The following is a 24992-nucleotide window of genomic DNA, read 5'->3' as shown; positions in this document are numbered from 1 at the left end:
CTTGGAGTTTGAATTTAGTTCTTAAAGTTCTTCAAGGGGTTCCTTTTGAACCTATGCATTCCATAGATATTAAGTTATTATCTTGGAAAGTTTTATTTTTGGTTGCTATTTCTTCTGCTCGCAGAGTTTCTGAGCTTTCGGCATTACAGTGTTATTCTCCTTATATTATTTTTCATTCGGATAAGGTAGTGTTACGTACCAAACCTGGTTTTCTTCCTAAGGTTGTTTCAAATAAAAATATTAATCAGGAAATTGTTGTTCCTTCCTTGTGTCCTAATCCTTCTTCTAAGAAGGAGCGACTGTTACATAATTTGGACGTGGTCCGTTCCTTGAAGTTTTACTTACAGGCAACTAAGGATTTTCGTCAATCTTCTTCCCTGTTTGTTGTGTTTTCTGGGAAGCGTAGGAGTCAGAAAGCTACGGCTACCTCTTTCTTTTTGGCTGAAGAGTATCATCCGTTTGGCATATGAGACTGCTGGACCGCAGCCTCCTGATCGAATTACGGCTCATTCTACTAAGGCTGTGGCTTCCTCATGGGCATTTAAAAATGATGCTTCTGTTTAACAGATTTGCAAAGCTGCAACTTGGTCTTCTCTTCACACTTTTTCAAAATTTTACAAATTTGATACTTTTGCTTCGTCTGAGGCTGTTTTTGGGAGAAAAGTTCTTCAAGCAGTGGTGCCTTCTGTTTAGGCTCCCTGTCTTGTCCCTCCCTTTCATCCGTGTCCTATAGCTTTGGTATTGTATCCCATAAGTAAGGATGAAATCCGTGGACTCGTATCTTGTAAAAGAAAAACAGAATTTATGCTTACCTGATAAATTTCTTTCTCTTGTGATGTATCGAGTCCACGGCTTCATCCACACTTGTGGGATATTCTCCTTCCCTACAGGAAGTGGCAAAGAGAGCACCCACAGCAGAGCTGTCTATATAGCTCCTCCCTTAGCTCCACCCCCCAGTCATTCGACCGAAGGCTAGGAAGAAAAAGGAGAAACTATAAGGTGCAGTGGTGACTGAATTTTTTTTAAATAAAAATATACTATCTGTCTTAAATAGACAGGGCGGGCCGTGGACTCGATACATCACAAGAGAGAGAAATATATCAGGTAAGCATAAATTCTGTTTTCTCTTGTAAGATGTATCGAGTCCACGGATTCATCCATACTTGTGGGATACCAATACCAAAGCTTTAGGACACTGATGAAGGGAGGGACAAGACGGGTACCTTAAACGGAAGGCACCACTGCTTGTAGAACCTTTCTCCCAAAAATAGCCTCCGAAGAAGCAAAAGAAGCAAATTTGGAAAATTTGGAAAAAGGATGAAGCGAAGACCAAGTCGCCGCCTTACAAATCTGTTCAACAGAAGCCTCATTTCTCCAACATAGGTGTGTCCGGTCCACGGCGTCATCCTTACTTGTGGGATATTCTCTTCCCCAACAGGAAATGGCAAAGAGCCCAGCAAAGCTGGTCACATGATCCCTCCTAGGCTCCGCCTACCCCAGTCATTCTCTTTGCCGTTGCACAGGCAACATCTCCACGGAGATGGCTAAGAGTTTTTTGGTGTTTAAATGTAGTTTTTATTCTTCAATCAAGTGTTTGTTATTTTAAAATAGTGCTGGTATGTACTATTTACTCTGAAACAGAAAAGAGAAGAAGATTTCTGTTTGTAAGAGGAAGATGATTTTAGCAAACGTTACTAAAATCGATTGCTGTTTCCACACAGGACTGTTGAGATGAAGTAACTTCAGTTGGGGGAAGCAGTTGGCAGACTTTTCTGCCTGAGGTATGACTGGCCACATTTCTAACAAGACTTTGTAATGCTGGAAGGCTGTCATTTTCCCTATGGGGACCGGTAAGCCATTTTCTTAGATTAAGTAAAAGAATAAAGGCTTTAAAAGGGCTTAAAAAACTGGTAGACATTTTTCTGGGCTAAAACGATTACTTTGCTAAGCATATTTGACAGATTATAGCTCTTTATAGTTATTATAATCTTGGGGATTGTTGTTAAAAAACGGCAGGCACTGTATGGACACCTTTTTCAGATGGGGGCCTTCTCTAGTCATAGGCAGAGCCTCATTTTCGCGCCACTAATGCGCAGTTGTTTTTGGAAGGCAAGGCATGCAGATGCATGTGTGAGGAGCTAAGATCCACTGAAAAAGCTTATAGAAGGCGTCATTTGGTATCGTATTCCCCTCTGGGCTTGGTTGGGTCTCAGCAAAGCATATAGCTGGGACTGTATAGGGGTTAAATGCAAAAACGGCTCCGGTTCCGTTATTTTTAGGGTTAAAGCTTTCAAATTTGGTGTGCAATACTTTTAAGGCTTTAAGACACTGTGGTGAAATTTTGGTGAATTTTGAACAATTGCTTCATGCTTTTTCGCATATTCAGTAATAAAGTGTGTTCTGTTTAAAATTTAAAGTGACAGTAACGGTTTTATTTTAAAACTTTTTTGTGCTTTGTTGACAAGTTTAAGCCTGTTTAACATGTCTGAACCATCAGATAAACGATGTTCTATATGTATGAAAGCCAATGTGTCTCCCCATTTAAATATATGTGATAATTGTGACATGGTGTCCAAACAAAGTAGGGACAATGATGCCACAGATAATAATAGTGCCCAAGATGATTCTTCAGATGAGGGGAGTAAGCATGGTACTGCATCACCCCCTTCTGTGTCTACACCAGTTTTGCCCACACAAGAGGCCCCTAGTACATCTAGTGCGCCAATACTTATTACTATGCAACAATTAACGGCTGTTATGGATAATTCTATTGCAAATATTTTATCTAAAATGCCTACTTATGTCTGAGGGAGAAATTTCAGATTCAGGAAAAATTTCTCAACAAGCTGAACCTGATGTTGTAACATTTAAATTTAAATTAGAACATCTCCGCGCACTGCTTAAGGAGGTATTATCTACTCTGGATGATTGTGACAATTTGGTCATTCCAGAGAAATTATGTAAGATGGACAAGTTCCTAGAGGTTCCGGTGCCCCCCCGATGTTTTTCCTATACCCAAGCGGGTGGCGGACATAGTAAACAAGGAATGGGAAAGGCCCGGCATACCTTTTGTTCCTCCCCCTATATTTAAGAAATTATTTCCTATAGTCGACCCCAGAAAGGACTTATGGCAGACAGTCCCTAAGGTCGAGGGGGCGGTCTCTACTCTAAACAAACGCACTACTATTCCCATAGAAGATAGTTGTGCTTTTAAAGATCCTATGTGTAAAAAATTAGAGGGTTTGCTTAAAAAAATGTTTGTTCAGATAGGTTACCTTCTTCAACCAATTTCATGCATTGTTCCTGTCACTACGGCAGCGTGTTTCTGGTTCGAAGAACTAGAAAAGTCGCTCAATAAAGAATCTTCGTATGAGGAGGTTATGGACAGAGTTCATGCACTTAAATTGGCTAACTCTTTTATTCTAGATGCCGCTTTGCAATTAGCGAGATTAGCGGCGAAAAATTCAGGGTTTGCTATCGTGGCGCGCAGAGCGCTCTGGCTAAAGTCTTGGTCAGCGGATGTGTCTTCCAAGACAAAATTGCTTAACATCCCTTTCAAGGGCAAAACACTGTTTGGTCCTGATTTGAAAGAGATTATTTCAGACATCACCGGAGGAAAGGGCCACGCCCTTCCTCAGGATAGGTCTTTTAAGGCTAGAAATAAGCCTAATTTTCGTCCCTTTCGCAGAAACGGACCAGCCTCTACTTCTACATCCTCTAAGCAAGAGGGTAATACTTCTCAACCCAAACCAGCCTGGAGACCGATGCAAGGCTGGAACAAGGGTAAGCAGGCCAAGAAGCCTGCCACTGCTACCAAAACAGCATGAAGGGATGGCCCCCGATCCGGGACCGGGTCTGGTGGGGGGCAGACTTTCTCTCTTTGCTCAGGCCTGGGCAAGAGATGTTCAGGATCCTTGGGCACTAGAAATAGTTTCTCAAGGTTATCTCCTGGAATTCAAGGAACTACCCCCAAGGGGAAGGTTCCACAGGTCTCAATTATCTTCAAACCAAATAAAAAGACAGGCATTCTTACATTATGTAGAAGACCTGTTAAAGATGGGAGTAATTCATCCAGTTCCAATAAGAGAACAAGGGATGGGGTTTTACTCCAACCTGTTCATAGTTCCCAAAAAAGAGGGAACATTCAGACCAATTCTAGATCTCAAGATTCTAAACAAATTTCTCAGGGTTCCATCGTTCAAAATGGAAACCATTCGAACGATCCTTCCTACCATCCAGGAAGGTCAATTTATGACCACGGTGGATTTAAAGGATGCGTACCTACATATTCCTATCCACAAGGAACATCATCAGTTCCTAAGGTTCGCTTTTCTGGACAAGCATTACCAGTTTGTGGCACTTCCATTCGGATTAGCAACTGCTCCGAGAATTTTCACAAAGGTACTAGGGTCCCTTCTAGCGGTTCTAAGACCAAGGGGCATTGCAGTAGTACCGTACTTGGACGACATCTTGATTCAAGCGTCGTCTCTGTCAAAAGCAAAGGCTCATACGGACATCGTCCTAGCCTTTCTCAGATCTCACGGATGGAAAGTGAACATAGAAAAAAGTTCTCTTTCCCCGTCAACAAGAGTTCCCTTCTTGGGAACAATAATAGACTCCTTAGAAATGAGAATTTTTCTGACAGAGGTCAGAAAATCAAAACTTCTAAGCTCTTGTCAAGTTCTTCATTCTGTTCTTCGTCCTTCCATAGCGCAGTGCATGGAAGTAATAGGATTGATGGTTGCAGCAATGGACATAGTTCCTTTTGCACGAATTCATCTAAGACCATTACAACTGTGCATGCTCAGACAGTGGAATGGGGATTATACAGACTTGTCTCCGACGATTCAAGTAGATCAAAGGACCAGAGATTCACTCCGTTGGTGGCTAATCCTGGACAACCTGTCACAGGGAATGAGCTTCCGCAGACCAGAGTGGGTCATTGTCACGACCGACGCCAGTCTGGTGGGCTGGGGCGCGGTCTGGGAACCCCTGAAAGCTCAGGGTCTATGGTCTCGGGAAGAATCTCTTCTCCCGATAAACATTCTGGAACTGAGAGCAATATTCAATGCTCTCAAAGCTTTGCCTCATCTAGCAAGGGCCAAATTCATAAGGTTTCAATCAGACAACATGACGACAGTTGCATATATCAACCATCAGGGGGGAACAAGGAGTTCCCTGGCGATGGAGGAAGTGACCAAGATAATTCAATGGGCGGAGGATCACTCCTGCCACTTGTCTGCAATCCACATCCCAGGAGTGGAAAATTGGGAAGCGGATTTTCTGAGTCGTCAGACATTCCATCCAGGGGAGTGGGAACTCCACCCGGAAATCTTTGCCCAAATAACTCAATTATGGGGCATTCCAGACATGGATCTGATGGCGTCTCGTCAGAACTTCAAGGTTCCTTGTTACGGGTAAAGATCCAGGGATCCCAAGGCGACTCTAGTAGATGCACTAGTAGCACCTTGGACCTTCAACCTAGCTTATGTATTCCCACCGTTTCCTCTCATTCCCAGGCTGGTAGCCAGGATCAACCAGGAGAGGGCTTCGGTGATCTTGATAGCTCCTGCGTGGCCACGCAGGACTTGGTATGCAGACCTGGTGAATATGTCATCGGCTCCACCATGGAAGCTACCTTTGAGACAGGACCTTCTTGTTCAAGGTCCATTCGAACATCCGAATCTGGTTTCTCTCCAACTGACTGCTTGGAGATTGAACGCTTGATTTTATCAAAACGTGGGTTTTCAGATTCTGTAATAGATACTTTGGTTCAGGCTAGAAAGCCTGTAACTAGAAAAATTTACCATAAGATATGGAAAAAATATATCTGTTGGTGTGAATCTAAAGGATTCCCATGGAACAAGATAAAAATTCCTAGGATTTTATCCTTTCTACAAGAAGGTTTGGAGAAGGGATTATCTGCAAGTTCTCTGAAGGGACAGATTTCTGCGTTATCTGTTTTACTTCACAAAAGGCTGGCAGCTGTGCCAGACGTTCAAGCGTTTGTTCAGGCTCTGGTTAGAATCAAGCCTGTTTACAGACCTTTGACTCCTCCCTGGAGTCTTAATCTAGTTCTTTCAGTTCTTCAAGGGGTTCCGTTTGAACCCTTACATTCCGTAGATATTAAGTTATTATCTTGGAAAGTTTTGTTTTTGGTTGCAATTTCTTCTGCTAGAAGAGTTTCTGAGTTATCTGCTCTGCAGTGTTCTCCGCCCTATCTGGTGTTCCATGCAGATAAGGTGGTTTTGCGTACTAAGCCTGGTTTTCTTCCGAAAGTTGTTTCCAACAAGAATATTAACCAGGAGATAGTTGTACCTTCTTTGTGCCCGAATCCAGTTTCAAAGAAGGAACGTTTGTTACACAATTTGGACGTAGTCCGTGCTCTAAAATTCTATTTAGAGGCCACTAAAGATTTCAGACAAACTTCTTCTTTGTTTGTTGTTTATTCTGGTAAAAGGAGAGGTCAAAAAGCAACTTCTACCTCTCTTTCTTTTTGGCTTAAAAGCATTATCCGTTTGGCTTATGAGACTGCCGGACGGCAGCCTCCTGAAAGAATCACAGCTCACTCCACTAGGGCTGTGGCTTCCACATGGGCCTTCAAGAACGAGGCTTCTGTTGACCAGATATGTAAGGCAGCGACTTGGTCTTCACTGCACACTTTTGCCAAATTTTACAAATTTGATACTTTTGCTTCTTCAGAGGCTATTTTTGGGAGAAAGGTTTTGCAAGCCGTGGTGCCTTCCATTTAGGTGACCTGATTTGCTCCCTCCCTTCATCCGTGTCCTAAAGCTTTGGTATTGGTTCCCACAAGTAAGGATGACGCCGTGGACCGGACACACCTATGTTGGAGAAAACAGAATTTATGCTTACCTGATAAATTACTTTCTCCAATGGTGTGTCCGGTCCACGGCCCGCCCTGGTTTTTTTAATCAGGTCTGATGAATTATTTTCTCTAACTACAGTCACCACGGTATCATATGGTTTCTCCTATGCATATTTCCTCCTGTACGTCGGTCGAATGACTGGGGTAGGCGGAGCCTAGGAGGGATCATGTGACCAGCTTTGCTGGGCTCTTTGCCATTTCCTGTTGGGGAAGAGAATATCCCACAAGTAAGGATGACGCCGTGGACCGGACACACCGTTGGAGAAAGTAATTTATCAGGTAAGCATAAATTCTGTTTTTTAAAAGCCCACGTGGAAGCCACTGCTCTAATAGAATGAGCAGTAATTCTTTCAGGATGCTTTTGGCCAGCAGTCTCCTAAGCCATACGGATGATGCTTTGCAGCCAAAAAGAAAGAGAGGTAGCTGTAGCCTTTTGACCTCTCCGCTTACCAGAATGGACAACAAACAATGAAGATGTTTGACGGAAATCTTTGGTTGCTTGTAAGTAGAACTTTAAAGCACGAACCACATAAGGATTGTGCAACAGACGTTCCTTCTTTGAAGAAGGATTAGGACACAGCGAAGGAACAACAATTTCCTGATTGATATTCCTATTAGAAAGAACCTTAGGAAGTAATCCAGGTTTGGTATGTAAAACCACCTAATCTGCATGGAAAATAAGATAAGGTGAGTCACACTGTAAAGCAGATAACTTAGAAACTCTTTGAGCCGAAGAGATCACTACTAAAAACAAAACTTTCCAAGATAGAAGCTTAATATCTATGGAATGCATAGGTTCAAACGGAACCCCTTTGAAGAACTTTAAGAACCAGGTTTAGGCTCCATGGCGGAGCAACAGGTTTAAATACAGGCTTGATCCTGACCAAGTCCTGACTAAACGCTTGAACGTCTGGGATATCTGCCAGACGTTTGTGTAAAAGAATAGTCAAAGCAGATATTTGTCCCTTTAAGGAACTAGCTGATAATTCCTTCTTGGAGAAAAGACAAAATTCTAAGACTCCTAATCTTACTCCATGAGTAACCCTTGGATTCACACCAACAAAGATATTTGTGCCAAATCTTATGATAGATTTTCCTGGTGACAGGCTTTCTAGCCTGAATCAGGGTATCAATGACCGACTCAGAGAAACCACGCTTTGATAGAATCAGGCGTTCAATCTCCAAGCAGTCAGACGCAGAGAAATTAGATTTGGATGCTTGAACGGACCTTGGATTGGAAGGTCCTGCCTCATTGGCAGAGTCCACGGTGGAACAGATGACTTGTCCACCAGGTCTGCATACCAAGTCCTGCGTGGCCACGCAGGCGCTATCAGAATCACCAAAGCTCTCTCCTGCTTGATTCTGGCAACCAGACGTGGGAGGAGAGGAAACGGTGGAAATACATAAGCCAGATTGAAGGACCAGGGCACTGCTAGAGCATCTATCAGTACCGCCTGGGGATCCCGGGACCTGGACCCGTAACGCGGAAGTTTGGCGTTCTGTCGGGACGCCATCAGATCCAATTCTGGTGTGCCCCATAGCTGAGTCAGCTGGGCAAATACCTCCGGATGGAGCTCCCACTCCCCCGGATTAAAAGTCTGACGACTTAGGAAATGCGCCTCCCAGTTCTCTACCCCTGGGATATGGATTCCTGAGAGATGGCAAGAGTGATCCTCCGCCCATCGGATAATTTTGGTTACCTCTATCAACGCTAGAGAACTCTGTGTTCCTCCTTGATGATTGATATAGGCTACAGTCGTGATGTTGTCCCACTGAAATCTGATGAATTTGGCCGCAGCTAGCTGAGGCCACGCCTGAAGCACATGGAATATCGCTCTCAGTACTAGAATGTTTATCGGGAGGAGAGATTCCTCCCGAGACCATAAGCCCTGTGCTTTCAGGGATTTCCAGACTGCACCCCAGCCTAGCAGGCTGGCATCTGTCGTTACTATGAGCCACTCTGGCCTGCGGAAACATATTCCCTGAGACAGGTGGTCCTGAGACAACCACCAGAGAAGAGAATCTCTGGTCTCTTGGTCCAGATGCAGTTGAGGAGATAAATCTGCATAATCCCCATTCCAATGTTTGAGCATGCATAGTTGCAGTGGTCTGAGGTGTAGGCGGGCAAAAGGAACTATGTCTATTGCCGCTACCATAAGTCCGATTACCTCCATACACTGAGCGACTGATGGCCGAGGAATGGAATGAAGAGCTCGGCAAGTGATTAAAAGTTTTGATTTTCTGACCTCCGTCTTATCAGAGTCCCTAGGAAGGAAACTCTTGTGAGAGGGACGAGAGAACTCTTTTTTTTTTTTTTTTTTTTTTTCACCTTCCACCCGTGAGATCTCAGAAAAGCCAACATGATGTCCGTGTGAGACTTGGCTAGCTGGAAAGTCGACGCCTGAATTAAGATGTCGTCTAGATAAGGCGCCACTGCTATACCCCGCGGTCTTAGAACCGCCAAAAGGGACCCTAGCACCTTTGTGAAAATTCTGGGAGCCGTGGCCAACCCGAAGGGAAGGGCCACAAACTGGTAATGCCTGTCCAGAAAGGCGAATTTGAGGAATTGATGATGATCTCTGTGAATAGGGATGTGTAGATACGCATCCTTAAAGTCCACGGTAGTCATATATTGACCCTCCTGGATCAGAGGAAGAATAGTCCGAATAGTCTCCATCTTGAAAGATGGTACTCTGAGGAATTTGTTTAGAATTTTGAGATCCAAGATTGGTCTGAAAGTTCCCTCTTTTTTTTTGGGAACCACAAACAGGTTGGATTAAAAACCTAGCCCTTGTTCCGCTCTTGGAACTGGGCGAATCACTCCCATGGTATGTAGGTCTTCTACACAGCGTAAGAACGCCTCTCTCTTTGTCTGGTTTGCAGACAATTGAGAAATGTGAAATCTCCCCCTTGGGGGGGGGGGGAGTCTTTGAAGTCCAGAAGATATCCTTGGGACACAATTTCTAAAGCCCAGGAATCGTGAACATCTCTTGCCCAAGCCTGAGCAAAGAGAGAGAGTCTGCCCCCTACTAGATCCGGCCTGGATCGGGGGCTACCCCTTCATGCTGTCTTAGAGGCAGCAGCAGGCTTCTTGGCCTGTTTACCTTTGTTTCAAGCCTGGTTAGGTCTCTAGACTGACTTGGATTGGACAGAATTCCCCTCTTGTGCTGCAGGGGAAGCTGAAGCGGGACCACCCTTGAAGTTCCGAAAGGAACGAAAATTATTTTGTTTGGTCCTCATCTTATTTGTTTTATTCTGAGGGAGGGCATGGCCTTTCCCTCCAGTGATGTCTGAAATAATTTATTTCAGTGCAGGCCCGAATAGGGTCTTTCCTTTGAAAGGGATGTTCAACAATTTAGATTTTGATGATACATCAGTAGACCAGGACTTGAGCCATAACGCCCTGCATGCTAAAATGGCAAAACATGAATTCTTTGCCGCTAATTTAGCCATTTGGAAAGCGGCATCTGTAATGAAAGAATTAGCCAACTTAAGGGCCTTAATTCTATCCATAATATCCTCTAATGGAGTCTCCACCTGGAGAGCCTCTTCTAGAGCCTCAAACCAGAAAGCAGCTGCAGTAGTTACAGGAACAATGCATGCAATAGGTTGGAGAAGAAAACCTTGATGAACAAAAAATTTCTTTAGGAGACTCTCTAATTTTTTATCCATAGGATCTTTGAAAGCACAACTGTCTGTGATAGGTATAGTTGTACGCTTAGCAATAGAAGAAATAGCCCCCTCCACCTTAGGAACAGTCTGCCACGAGTCCTGTCTGGTGTCAGATATGGGAAACATTTTCTTAAAAACAGGAGGGGGAGCGAACGGAATACCTGGTCTATCCCACTCCTTAGTAACAATAGTTACAATCCTCTTAGGGACTGGAAAAACATCATTTTAAACTGGAACCTCTAAGTATCTGTCCATTTTACACAATTTCTCTGGGACCACTATAGGGTCACAATCGTCTAGAGTAGCTAATACCTCCTTGAGCAATAAGCGGAGGTGTTCAAGCTTAAATTTAAAGGCCGTCATATCAGAATCTGTCTGAGGGAGCGTCTTTCCTGAATCAGAAATCTCTCCCTCAGATAACAAATCCCTTACCTCTACTTCAGAACATTGTGAGGGTATATCGGATACGGCTACTAAAGCGTCGGATTGCTCAGCATTTGTTCTTAACCCAGAGCTGACACGCTTTCCTTGTAAACCAGGCAGTTTAGAGAAAACCTCTGTGAGGGTTGTATTCATAACTGTGGCCATGTCTTGTAAAGTAAATGAATTAGACGCACTAGAGGTACTTGGCGTCACTTGTGCGGGCGTTACTGGTTGTGACACTTGGGGAGAGCTAGATGCTAAACCCTCATTTCCTTCTAACTGAGAATCATCTATTGCAATATTTTTAAGTGCTAAAATATGCTCTTTATAATTTATAGACATATCAGTGCAAGAGGGACACATTCTAAGAGGGGGTTCCACAATGGCTTCTAAATACATAGAACAAGGATTCTCCTTGGTGTCAGACATGTTAAACAGGCTAGTAATGTAACAAGCAAGCTTGGAAAAGACTTTAATCAAAGTAAATAACACTTTAAACAAAAACGGTACTGGGCCTTTAAGAGGAAAAAAAGCTGCATAAACTCTGCAAAACAGTGTAAAAAAAGCAGTAAACTCAACGAAATTTTTACAGTAGCATCATAAAGCCTTAGTTACTTTGCACAACTATGCAAACAAACAAGTAACCCCTTAATGTAAAAACCGGATTGAAAAAAACTTCAAAACCGGTAAAATAACGTTCAGCACCTTGCCACAGCTCTGCTGTGTCGCCTACCTGCCCTTTAGGAACGATTTGTGGGGAAAAAAACCTCTTTACAGCCCTCAAATACAGCAGGAATCTCTGGAGAAGTAGCTGGATGCTTCTGAGGTAAATAAACTGTGCAACTGAAAATAGGCCCCACCCACCTCACTCGATGTTATGGGGCCTAAAAAACACCACAGGGTGTTTCTTAAACTAGCCATGTGGGTTAATAACCCTTAAACAAGCCGCAAAGACCCCTTAAAGTCCCTCAAAAAACGTTTTATTTGTAATTAAACCAAAACGTTTTTTCCTATTAGTGTCACCAGTAACTGAGCCCTTTATGCAAGCTTGGATTCCTCTTTTACTGAATACAGCTTACCCTTCCCTCATGAGGATATTGCCAGTCTTTTCTAGAAATAACAGTCTGTCTAGAAAAAAATAGTCTGAACATACCTTAATGCAGTTCAGCCTGCAAACTGTTTCCCCAACTTAAGTTTTCCTGTACTCTTCAGCCCTTGTGAGAACAGCAGTGGATCTTAGTTACAAAATGCTAAGATCATCATCCTCCCTGCAGAAATCTTCATCTCTTTTCTGCCAGAGAGTAAATAGTACACACTGGTACCATTTAAAATAACAAACTTTTGCTTGAGAAAATAAAAACTAACATTTTTGTCACCACACTCCTCTTTGCCCTTCCTAGCAGTTAAGCAGGCAGAGAGAATGACTGGGGGGTGGAGCTAAGGGAGGAGCTATATAGACAGCTCTGCTGTGGGTGCTCTCTCTGCCACTTCCTGTAGGGAAGGAGAATCCATGGACTCGATACATCTTACAAGAGAAAAGGAAATTTATGCTTACCTGATAAATTTGTTTCTTTTACGATACGATGAGTCAATGGCTCACCCTGTTTTTGTATGACAGGTCTTTTATTTTGTTAAACTTCAGTCACCTCTGCACCTTGGCTTTTCCTTTCTCTTCCTAACTTCGGTCGAATGACTGGAGTGGGGGGGGGAGGGAGGAGCTATATATACAGCTCTGCTGTGGTGCTCTTTGCCTCCTCCTGTTGACCAGGAGGCGATATCCCATAAGTAAGGATGAAATCTGTGGACTCATCGTATCGTAAAAAAGAAACAAATTTATCAGGTAAGCATAAATTTCCGTTTTTTTCACCAGTCCTTTGGGTTGTAGACGCTATTACTGATTTAGATCCTTGGCATTGTGCTCACACTGCCTAGGATGGCTCGACTACTGAAAGCAAGTTACTGCAGCTGAGGTAAGCACAGGGGATGAAGATGCTGAGAGGTATTTATTAGGTAAGCATATATTTTGTTTTCATTTGCAGCACCAGTTAGTACATTTTAAGATAAAATATACACTGCACACAATCTTTCAATATATAGCATTTAGTGCAATATAATATAGTACAGTAAGTTAACCTGGTTATTGCAAATGTTCAGACATACATATATATGATCATCCCTAAAATTCTTGTATTCCTTTGGTTTGTACCATAACCATCTTTTTTACACTTGCTGGTTTTGGTAAGAATTAAAGGGACAGTGTACTTTTAAAATTGCTTTAACCTTAAAAGGTTATGTGACTTGTGATACCAACTGCAGTGTTTAAAATGTGTGGGAATGTGCTATTTAGATTTAGGTTTGTATCTGAAATTTGCTCATTAAAACCACAACTCATTGAAATGGGCAGAGCTTGCATAGAGAGCAGACATTATTTTATCTTACTATTTATGCAGATTTATCCTTACCTATTTTTTGTATACACAGCAGCCAATACTTAGAGCAATTGAAAAGCAACGTTTTAGTGCCAATCGCTCCCATCTCCAGGAGACTATTTTCTTTAGCTGCTTTTCTATAGCCATTACAGCAGTATTGACATTTTTAGTATATATTAGTAGTTTCCGGAGATAAAAGCAGGTATTGGACATGACAAAATAAAGCTATTTGTAAAAAATGTAATATACTCCAACAGGTAAAATTGGTCATTGGGAGCACATTATTGAGGAGAACATGTTACAGTGCACTGCTTCTTTAAACAATAAAACATAGTATCAATTTCAATATAATTTATAGGCTTTAATGGAAAAGTCACAAATGTATTTGTACATAACACCTACAAAACGCCGTTTAAAACAGTACTACAACACAACTTTACTATGGTTAGGCTTCTTGCCAACCTTTCTAAGAATAAAGAACAAGAGTAAAACTGGACAAGACAAACAAAAGGAGATGAGTTTAGTAAGCAGCTACCTTCTTTTCTATAGACTGTAATTTTATGTAAAGAATCTAAGGTTACTGAATGTTAATGATTCCTCATAGGCCTCTATTCAGAAAGATGATCACATGCAGGTCAGGAATGCCCTGGCTGTGGCATTCTTCAGCAGCGGAACGCAGTCAAAATGATAGTGTGAGAATGGTGTCTGGTGCAGAAGGAACACCCCTATTCAAAAAGACATGCTGTGTATTTGCAAGCGTCATATTTTGACGCATATTCAAAAAGAAATGCAGGGAAAATAGACTGCCGATATTCATTAGGCTTGAAAAAAAAAACAACCACCAAGAAATGGTAAGATTTTTTCTCCCCCATTTACAGTAATTACAGAATTTTTTTTTTTTTTTTTTTGTAGCTTCATGGTTCCTCTGTGTGTACCTAAAGACATAAAAAAATTTTTTTTTAATTGGACCAGAAATAAAAGTATTCATATACAAGTAGCACTGATGTCTGGCTCTGTTTTCTCCATTGCATAACATGGTGCTTGCTAGCAAGTAGGTAACAAAGATTTACAGAGAGAATACAAGCGTGCCAATATGACTGCCTGACCTGGTATATTTCTTTCATATGATGGTATGAGTCTTGACGCGTGGGATTGAATTCCCGCTACTAGGAGGAGGCAAAGAACCCCAAACAACAAGAGCTTTTAAGTCCTCCCACCTCCCTGTACTACTTAGTTTTTGTTCTTTTGTCTCCTAGGAGGAAGGTGAAGATTAGAGGTACTCCAGTTGTTTTCATTAGGGGTTTTCAGACCTATGTGAGACCCATTATCCCTTTTTCGTGTGCTACTACAAGATTCATGGGTATAGGAATACTCTATTATGGGAACAGTATATCCCTATGGGATTTCAGCCATAACTCCCCTTGCTGGGACATGTTCCTTAGCCTCCTCCTGTGGAATTATCAGAATTTCTCTCTTATGTCCTCTGCTGTTACTTAACGGCACTGGATGGGCTCTCTACTGGATACTGCCTCCTGATTTTGAGGCGACTTAATTTTGAACTGGCAGGTTTGCTTAATTTTTTAATAAGAGCCATAGTCTTGAGTTTGACACATGGACCTTTTGTTATACATACTTGTTAATTTTGGCATCAGGATCAATGCAGCGAACACCTACTGCTTTATTTCTTCTTAAAGACACGATGAGTCCACGGATCATCTTCATTTCTTATGGGATAGTCACCTCCTGGTCAGCAGGAGGAGGCAAAGCACAGCAGAGCTGTTAAATAGCTCCTCCCACTCCAGTCATTCTTTTTGCCTACGTTAGTGATAGCAGGTAAAGTGAGGTGTTAGATTAGATTCTTCAATCAAGAGTTTATTATTTTTAAAGTAGTGCTAGAGTGTGCTGCTTTGTCCTAGGGTGTAGCCGTAGTCCATATCAGTCTCTACAGTAGAGCTTTTGGTGGCTTTAGAGCAATGGGAACTTGTGGGACATAATTCTCACTGTGTCTCCCATATTGATTCTGCACTACCTTTGGAAAACCTGAGACTGTAACTCAGGGATTTCTCTTCATCCACAGGCCCATGTGAGGGATAGGACCTCTCAAGCCTGGGATCTGCCTTGCTGCCAGGCAGCATATGAGGTAAGTGCTGACCTTTTTCTGGGGGAAGAAAAAGTCTCAGAAACCAAGGGCACTTTATGTATTTGAATAAGCCTCATTATTATTCTCATAGTCTCCTTAAGCATAGGGGACATTGGGGCAGCGTTACTGCAGACACTGGGGCTTATTTTATTTGAGTTCATGAGACAAGCCTCATTATTGATTCCTTAGTCTCCCCTTAAGCATAGGGGACATTGGAGCAGTATTACTGCAGGTACTGGGGCTTACTTTATTCATTGATTCATGAGACCAGCCGCATTGTTACTTCCTTAGTCTCCCCTTAAGCATAGGGGACATTGGAGCAGCGTTACTGCAGGCACTGGGGCTTACTTTATTCATTGCGTCATGAGACAAGCGCATTGCTACCATTATTAAGCTTCTGTTATTGATAGCTGTTCTGTTTACTAAGGGCACGTTTGTCTCTTACTACATGTTATGTTCCTGTTTTAAATGAATGGAAATAAAGCAAATACGGTTTTACTGCGGCTCCCAACTTCTATTTATTTGCACATTGGCCGTCTTTGGAGCTAGCAGTATCCACCCTGGCAGATGATTACAGGTTTGGCTGTGTAAGGCATTGACTTCGAAACAAAGTATCTAAAGTCCATGGAAAACTTAAGTTTCTTACCCCCCGCAAGTCGGCACAGCACGATGACGTCATGCTTCGGAGACGTAGCGTGTGAGAGGTCGGTGGCGTTCAGAGAGAGCGGCTTGTGGGAGCACTGCGGCTCCAAACGTAGTCTCTGGATCGACAGTTGCCCAGGAGAGGGGTCTCCCTAACGGCAGTTCCACACCAGGCGAGCACATCATAGAGCTGTGAAGAGGGGGGTAAGTATTACATCTGAGTCATATTTTGCCTAGTATCACTGGCCACAGCATTGCTTACACAGAAGGTTTTTTTTCCCTACCTTGGGGATTGTTTATCTGTTATTGATATGGTTGGTTCCACATCTCCCGGCGGGTTGGTAATTTCAGAGCCGACCGGGAGATTTCCTTTGCAACGCCTATGATGAATGGAGGCTTAGAAAATAAGGAGGGCTCTTTTTTTTTATGTACATGGCTCCCTTTGAGAACATAGGGGACATTTGGGCAGTTGACATTACTAATATGACTGATGCCTCATCTCCAGGCTGGTTGGTAATTTTAGAGCCGACCGGGAGATTTCCTTGGCCACGCCCACGATGGGCGTAGTGTAATTTCGCACTCTTTTTATTTGCTATGATTCAGTGTATATAAGGGCAACTTGCTTCTATGCATGCGCATATCATTGCTTTGCATAGTCTCTTAGAAATATTTAATGCGTACTTTCTCCAGAGATCGTTTGTACAGGAATATTAGTTTTCACAATGTTTCCTGCTCAGATGACATTAGCACCTCTGCAGAGTACTGCTGAGGTGTAGGGATTTTTATTCATTCAATTTAAGCATGTTATTCCCAATAAATAAATAGTAAAGCTTTACTTTTTTTTTTTTTTTTTAAAGAGACGGTAACATTTTTAGATTTCTTTGTATTTCTAATAAAAATGTTATCTTTAGGTTAGAAATGGACCTAGAGGCTTACAAGGTGTCACTTGCTCACTATGTATAATGCCAATGTGGAACCACCAACATTTGTCTGTCCCTCATGTCTTGAGAGGTTAAAATTTACTCTGAACCAACATTTTCTAATAAGGATGCTGTTTGGGAATCTACTGACAATGCTCATTATATAACGCAGCTTTATATAACGCAGTCCTCAGATATTCCAGAGTTTACCGCCCTCACATGCAGTGCCCTGCAATTCCTCTCAAGCTCCCGTTGGAGTTAATTTAAAGGACATCACATCTCTCATGTTTTTCTGCAGTCTCAGATGCGTTGCCTGCTTTTCCAATATTGCAGGGAAAGAGTAAGAGGAAAATCAGACATTCAGTAAGCGAGGTTTCTGACGCAGTTGTTGCTATTTCTGATGCCCCCTCCCAGAAGCCTGAGGAGGAGGATACTGTAGTAGCATCTGAAGATGAAATTTCAGATTTTGTCAGTGTATTTCCTCTTGCTGATACTGAAGTTGTAGTCTTCAGGTTTAAGCTAGAACACCTCCGTCTGTTACTTAAGGAGGTTTTAGCTACATTTGACGACAGCGACTCCACGGTCGTTGTGAATCCTAAGAAATCCAGTATGCTAAACAAATATTTGAGGGTACCTTCCTCGATTTTGAGGTTTTTCCGGTACCAGACCAGCTTCTGAGATCATTGCTAAGGAGCGGGAGAGACTAAATAAATCCCTTTTTTTTTTCTCCATATCCTATTAAAAAAAAAAAAAAAAACTTCCATAGCCAACTCAGTTAAGGGGGCTTGGCAAACAGTTCCCAAGGTGGAAGGAGCGGGTTCCACCTTAGCTAAGAGAACTGCTATATCCATAGAGGATAGTTGTGTTTCTAAGGATCCTATGGACAAAAAAATTAGAGTTTACTCAAAAAAGATGTATGTACACAAGGGCTTACAATGGCATCCAACTGTGTGCATTGCTACCGTCACTAGTGCGGCGGCATGTTGGTTTGATGCATTACTATCTGGACAGAAACTCCCTGGGATCTAATCCAAGATAGCTATTTTAAGAGCTTTTATCCTAATTCGTTTATTACTGTTGCTTCCCTTCAAGTTATCAACTTGGGAGCAAATATTTCCAGTTTCTCTGTCCTAGTTTAGCTTAGCTGTCTAGCAAGCGGAAGGTTTGCAGTTTGAAACCAGCTGCAGCTATTTGCACTTTGAATGTGTGCTAGCAAGCTGTTTTAACAAAGGCAAAAACCTTGGTCTGCGGACGTATCCTCTAAGTTTAAGCTTTTAGCGATTCCTTACACGGGGAAGACCTTGTTTGGACCTGGCTTGATGGAAATAATCTGTTATTACGGGAGGTAAGGGTCATCTTCTCCCTCAGGATTGGAGAAACAATCCAAGAAGCCGGCTAATGCATGACAGCATGAAGGGCATGTTTCTGATCCAAGACTGGATCTGGTAGGGGGCAGAACTCTTCACTCAGGCTTGGGTTCGGAGGATCCCTGGGCAATAGGATTCGTGTCCCAGGGATACAAACTAGAGTTCAAAAGTTTTCCTCCCAGAGGCAGATTTCTGCTTCAAGATTATCTGTGGACCAGACAAGAGGAGAGGTGTTTTTACTCTGTATAGGAGTTCTCTCCGACCTGGGAGTAATAGTTCCTGTTCCGATTCAGGAACAGGTTTTGGGATTTTGTTCCACTCTGTTTGTGGTCCCTAATAAAGAGGGAACCTTCAGGTCTCTTTTAGATCTCTAGAGTCTAAGCAGATTCCTCAGAATAACGTCCTTCAAGATGGAAACTATTCGTTCCATTCTTCCTTTGATCCAAGAGGGTCAGTTTATGAAAAAAGGTGTATTTAGAAGACACGTATTTGCATATTTCCGTTCTCCGAGATCTTCACAAGTTCCTGAGGTTTGTCTTGCTAGACTAACGCTTCCAAGTTGTGACTCTTCCCTGCGGTCTTACCTTAGCTCCCAGAATTTTCACAAAGGGTCTGGGATTGTTGTTGGCGGTGCTTCGGTTATGGGGCATTGCGGGGGTGACCTATCTGGACGACATCTGCAGTCCAGGCACCATCTTTTCAATAAGCAAGATCCACATGGACATTGTGTTATCTTCCCTACAATCTATCGGTGAAGGATGAATTTGGAAAAGAGTTCCTTAATTCCATTTAAATGGTACCTTTCTTGGGTACCATAATAGATTCCTCTTCGATGAGGATTATTCTGACAGATGTCAGTCATATCCGTTCTGGAGCAGAGAGCAATCTACAATGCTCGCCTGGCCCCTGTTAACTTCGGTCTAGTTTATCAGGACATAATGTCAGTGGTTTACTTCATGCATCAGGGAGGAACGAGGGTTCCTTGGCGATGACAGAGGTTTCCAAAATGGTTCAGTGGGCAGAGACCCATTCTTGTTGTCTGTCGGCTATCCACATCCCAGGGGTGGACAACTGGGAGGTGGATTTTCTGAGTAGACAGATTTTTTTTTTAGGGGGAGTGGGAACTCCATATGGAGGTGTTCTCCAGTTTAATCCTCAAATGGGGTCAGCCGGGATTGGATCTCATGCTTCCAGGCAGACTGCCAAACTTCCTCGGGTGGCGCTGATAGCTGCTCTGGTGACCCCCTTGGTCCTTCAATCTAGCATATCTGTTTCCTCAGTTTGATCCGGGCAATCGCTCGAGAAAGAAGAGCAAACAGGAAAGGGCTTCAGTGATTCTCATAGCACCGGCCTGGCCTCGCAGGATCTGGTATGCAGACCTGGTGGAGATGTCGTCTCTACCTTCTTGGAGGCTTCGACTTCGAAAGGACCTTCTGATTAGGGACCCTTCCATCATCCAAATCTAGATTCTATGAAACTGTCTGCTTGGAGAGTGAACGGCTGATTCTAGCCAAGAGAGGTTTTTCTGACTCAGTCATAGGCTCTTTAATTCCGGCTTGTAAGCCTGTCATTAGAAAGATTTATCACAATATTTGGCGTAAATACCTTTATTGGTGTGAATCCAAGGGCTACTCCTGGAGTAGAGTTGGGATTCCTAGGATTTCGTCTTTTCTCCAGGAAGGATTGGAGACAGGTTTATCTACAAGTTCTTTAAAGGGTCAAATTTCAGCATTATCTATCCTGTTACGCAAGTGCCTAGCTGATGTCCCTGATCATTCTATTTGTCAGGCTTTAACAAGAATTAGGCCTGTGTTTAGTGAGGTTCACTCAGCCTTTCATCCTTCTGAGGTCGATGAAATGAGCAGCGCCTTGAGTCTCTTATGAGTGATTAGCCACACTTTACAAGTACCCAATACATGGGTATTAGACCTTTTTAATCCAGTTACTCCTCCATGGAGTCTTACTTTAGTTCTCAAGGTTCTTCAAGGGGTTCAGTTTGAACCTATGCATTCCTTAGATATCAGGTTGTTATCTTGGAAGGTTTTATTTTTGGTAGCAATTTCTTTTGCTAGTAGAGTATCTGAGTTTTCAGCATTACAATGTGACCCCCTTACCTTATTATTCATGCAGATAAGGTTTTCTTATGTACGAAATTTGGATTTCTTTCCAAGGTTGTTTCTGATGAGAACATTAATCAGGAAATTGTTGTACCTTCCTGGTGTCTTACACCTTCTTCTAAGGAGAGGCTTTTGCACAATTTGGATGTAGTTGGTGCTTTAAAGTTTTATTTACAGGCGACTAAAGACTTTCGTCTGTCTTCTTCTTTATTTGTGGTATTTTCAGGCAAACGTAGGGGACAGAAAGCTGCGACTGTTTCTCTTCTTTTTTGGCTGAAGAGTATTATACGTTTGGCTTTTGAATCTGTGGGACAGCAGCCTCCTGAACGGATTACGGCTAATTCCACTGGGGCTGTTGCTTCCTCATGGGCATTAAAATATGAAGTTTCTGTTGAACGGATTTGCAAGACTGCAACTTGGTCTTCTCTTCACCCTTTTACAAGATTTTACAATTTTGATAATTTTGCCTCGGCTGAGGCTGTTTTTTGGGAGAGAGTGCTGCCTTCCGTTTAGGTATCCTGTCTTGTCCCTCCGTGTACTCTAGCATGGGTATTGGATCCTATAAGTAATGAAGATGATCCATGGACTCATGTCTTTAAGAAGGAAAGAAAATGTATGCTTACCTGATAAATGTATTCCTTCTTAGACACGATTAGTCCACAGCCCACCCTGTCCTTTTGAGACAGGATGTTATTTATTGTAAACTTCAGTCACCTCTGCACCTTGGCTTTTTCCTTTCTCTCTTCCTAACTTCGGTCGAATGACTGGAGTGGGAGGGAGGGGAGGAGCTATTTAACAGCTCTGCTGTGGTGCTCTTTGCCTCCTCCTGCTGACCAGGAGGTGAATATCCCATAAGTAATGAAGATGATCCGTGGACTCATTGTGTCTAAGAAGAAATACATTTATCAGGTAAGCATAAATTTTTGTTTTTATATTTCCATATAAAGCTGGTTTGTTAACCCCTTCATGCCCAGCACAAGTGTTTAACATCAGAACAAAATTCACATGTAAATGCTTGCTGCACAAATAAAATCACGTGATCGTCAATGCGATCGGATCAGGGGGGACTGCCTATGTTGCTAGGCACGCCCCCAGTCCAATCTTGCGTTCATCAAAAGGGGGAGTCTGCAGGACGCCTTATAAGGTAGGATGTTTCATGTCGTCATTTGTTGTTAAAGCCCAGCGCCGTTAGGGCAGCATGGAGCTTCTTTATGGCATGAAGGGGTTAATATCTTTTAAACAAAAAGAAACAAGGTTGTGGGTGCACCCCCAACCTCTTACCTTTTTTTTTTTTTCTTTTTTTTTCGTTTTGTTTAATAGCATCCACTGCTATTGCTTTTCCATGATTCTTGATGCAAAACAGATAATCCACCTTAAATGAGGTGAGGGGGAGGAGGGGGTAAACTGGCTCACAGAAAATTAGCTAACTGTATTAACCCAAGCCTCCCTGGGAAAAAGTAGAATAGGTACAAATGTCAGATATATTTTACATTAAAAGGTAGAAAAATGAACTATGAATGTAATGTTTTGCTTTCAATAATTAAACATTCTATGCATTGTTGAATTGTCGAGTTTAATGGTTTATGCATAAAAATGTACCTAGCCAGGTAAACATTTCTTCAGTCCTTCATTGTTAAAGGGACAGTCTAGTCAAAATTAAACTGTCATGATTCAGATAGGGCATGCAATTTTAAACAACTTTCCAATTTACTTATATTATTTAATTTGCTCAATTCTTTAGATATCATTTGTTGAAGAAATAGCAATGCACATGTGTGAGCCAATCACACAAGGCCTCTATGTGCAGCAACCAATCAGCAGCTACTGAGCATATCTAGATATGCTTTTGAGCAAGTGATATCAAGAAAATGAAGCAAATTACATAATAAAGTAAATTAGAAAGTGGTTTAAAAAGACATGCTCTTGGGTTTCATATCCCTTTAAGTGTCAAATGCGCGGCTGCACCTGTTGCTTTTATACTGCCCATCGAATGAGTGTTTCCATAAATGTAATCCCATGCAATCTTTAGATTGCTGCAAACCAATTAATAGGAAGAAGATATTAGGTAAGTGTGCAATACAAAGGACTGTGTTGAACATATGATTCCCTAGCCTTGCCTTTTATAAGTGTTACTATAAACAAGCAGAACATCATCTTGTGTCTGATACCATCTCTCATACAATGGTCTAGAGGGAAGACCATGTTTACTGGCACTGCAGGTGGTAATACACAGAACTTTGTCAGATATGGGCATAATTATTGTGAATTTGCCTAAGGGATCTAGTCTCTCCCTAACTTACCTCTCAAACATTAACTTTTAGCCCAGTCGCATAATACTATAATTTTTATAAAACCTTTTAATGCCTGGATAGCAATTTCTGATGAATATATATATTCCTTTCAGATTGTATTTTCTTAAAGGGACAGTCAGCACTAAAATTGTTATTGTTTAAAAAGATAGATAATGCTTTTACTACCCATTCCCCAGCATTGAACAACCAAACTTGTTATATTAATATACTTTATAACATTTAAACCTCTAAATTTCTGCTTGTTTCTAAGCCACAATGGACAGCCTCTTATCACATGCTTTTTTTCATTTGCTTTTCACAACAGGAGACTGCTAGTTCATGTGGGCCATATAGATAACATTGTGCACATGCCCGTGGGTTCTGCACAACACAGCTAAAATGCAAGTCAATATATAATAATAAATAAAAAGTAATGTTATTAGGGGGCTGTCAAGAGGCTTAGATACAAGGTTATCACAGAGGTTAAAAGTGTATTAATATGACCATGTTGGCTGGGGAATGGGTAATAAAGAGATGATCTATCTTTTTTTTTAAACTATACATTTTTTTTTAGTTGACTGTCCCTTTAATTAGTTTGTGTTATTTTCTTTGTACATTCTCTAGCGTTTCTGTATATATAGAATGCCTTTGGTATTATATCTCTTAAAATATTGTAAGCTAGTTACCTTTATGCTGTAGTTGTGAATTTAAACAGCAGTGGATAGGGTGACACTAAAATCCTTCCCACTAACAATTCAATACAAAAGCAGTTAATAGGTTGTAATTAACACATCAAGTAATCTGCTTTGTATTCACGTTTATTTACACTCGCGCACATTTCTAGTTAGTATTACTCAACAGCAAAGCAAACACATTTCATAGGTGAATGCTTTTCATCCATTCCCAGAATGCTATATGCCTACTAATATAGTTGTACACAAACAAATTTATTTTTTTGAGACATTTTCTCATTTCTTCCATCCATATTTAATTTGTTGTTTCTGTGCAGGTGGAGATTCTGTATGAGGAGGAGCCACTGAAAGATTATTACACACTTATGGATATTGCTTACATATACCCTTGGGGGAGGGTAAGTGATCTTTATTTACCTACTTTATTTAGTATTACTGTAGCTTTAAAAATCTGTTATCTAGTGAAGAATTTATGGAATGCGAGGTTTTTATAGATCTCAAATTATATCCATGCATGTTAGGGAGACTCTGAAAGCTTTATATATTTAATATTGATGGGTTTTTTTTTTTAACTTTCTTCTTCCTTTACAGACTGGGCCTCTTCCACTCAAATACCGGGTGCAGCCAACTTGCAAAAGACTGAGGTTCAGTCGCCCTCGGAATACTCAAGACTCTAACCGTGGGGCAACATCAGAGGGGGAGTCAGCAAGCGACAAAGCCAGCAGTCCAGCACCCATTCCTTCCACTTCCTCGTCCCTTCCAAGCCCAGCTACCCCATCCCAGGGCTCTCCGAACCCAAACACGGAGCTGCCCCCAGCATCAGGCCTTCACAATGGCCACAACCCTAACCGGGGGTGCAAAGTTACAGTCAATGGAGCGCCTGGACCCCCTCTCACTTGAGGCTGTGCCCAGTTGTGGTCTTTTATAAATATGTACATAGACAGAATGACTTTCTTATTTTCTATGGACTGAAACAGAGTAATTTAATCCAGACCTCCCTGACCCAACCAGATATCCTTTTTGTAATGTTTCTGCTAATTTATAAAGGCAACCATATCAAGAGTTTGTATTTATCACAACAGCATTCCTGTCTAGACAGTGGGAAACTACTGATTCACCTGCCATCCTGTTGCAAAATGTCTGTGAGTAGAGGAACAGGCAAGGCCTTACATCTATCCATATGAAGCCCCCTACACAATATTACTGGGGCCTTTACTGCACAAAACACCCTCAGCTATGGTTGTCATGTTATCTACAAGATAGTGCAGCCATACTGCACAGCGGTGTCCTCTAGTCACACTAGTGTTGTCACTCAGGAACAAATTGTTCTTATAGTGTGGGTGGGATTTGGGGTGTTTGGTTGTCTCTTTCTGTGTATATTAATAAAGTCATACAAAGTGTTTCTTAATTAAA

At 41.9% G+C, this 24992-nt stretch overlaps 1 protein-coding gene across 1 annotated transcript in view; it reads left to right on the top strand.

Annotated features, from left to right (window-relative positions):
* The window catches only part of PCGF2 (polycomb group ring finger 2), a 90153-nt gene extending 65161 nt beyond the window's left edge, over nucleotides 1–24992 (top strand). The window contains exons 9-10 of the mRNA XM_053697779.1: nucleotides 23897–23977; nucleotides 24171–24992. Coding sequence (XP_053553754.1) covers nucleotides 23897–23977; nucleotides 24171–24479 — 390 coding nt within the window. The 3' untranslated portion in view covers nucleotides 24480–24992. The remainder of the gene's footprint in view (nucleotides 1–23896; nucleotides 23978–24170) is intronic.

Source organism: Bombina bombina, chromosome 1 (genome assembly GCF_027579735.1).
Source record: "Bombina bombina isolate aBomBom1 chromosome 1, aBomBom1.pri, whole genome shotgun sequence".
Taxonomy (NCBI): Eukaryota; Metazoa; Chordata; class Amphibia; order Anura; family Bombinatoridae; genus Bombina; species Bombina bombina.
Note: the sequence above shows the minus strand (reverse complement) of the source record. Positions and strands in the feature narration are given on the sequence as shown.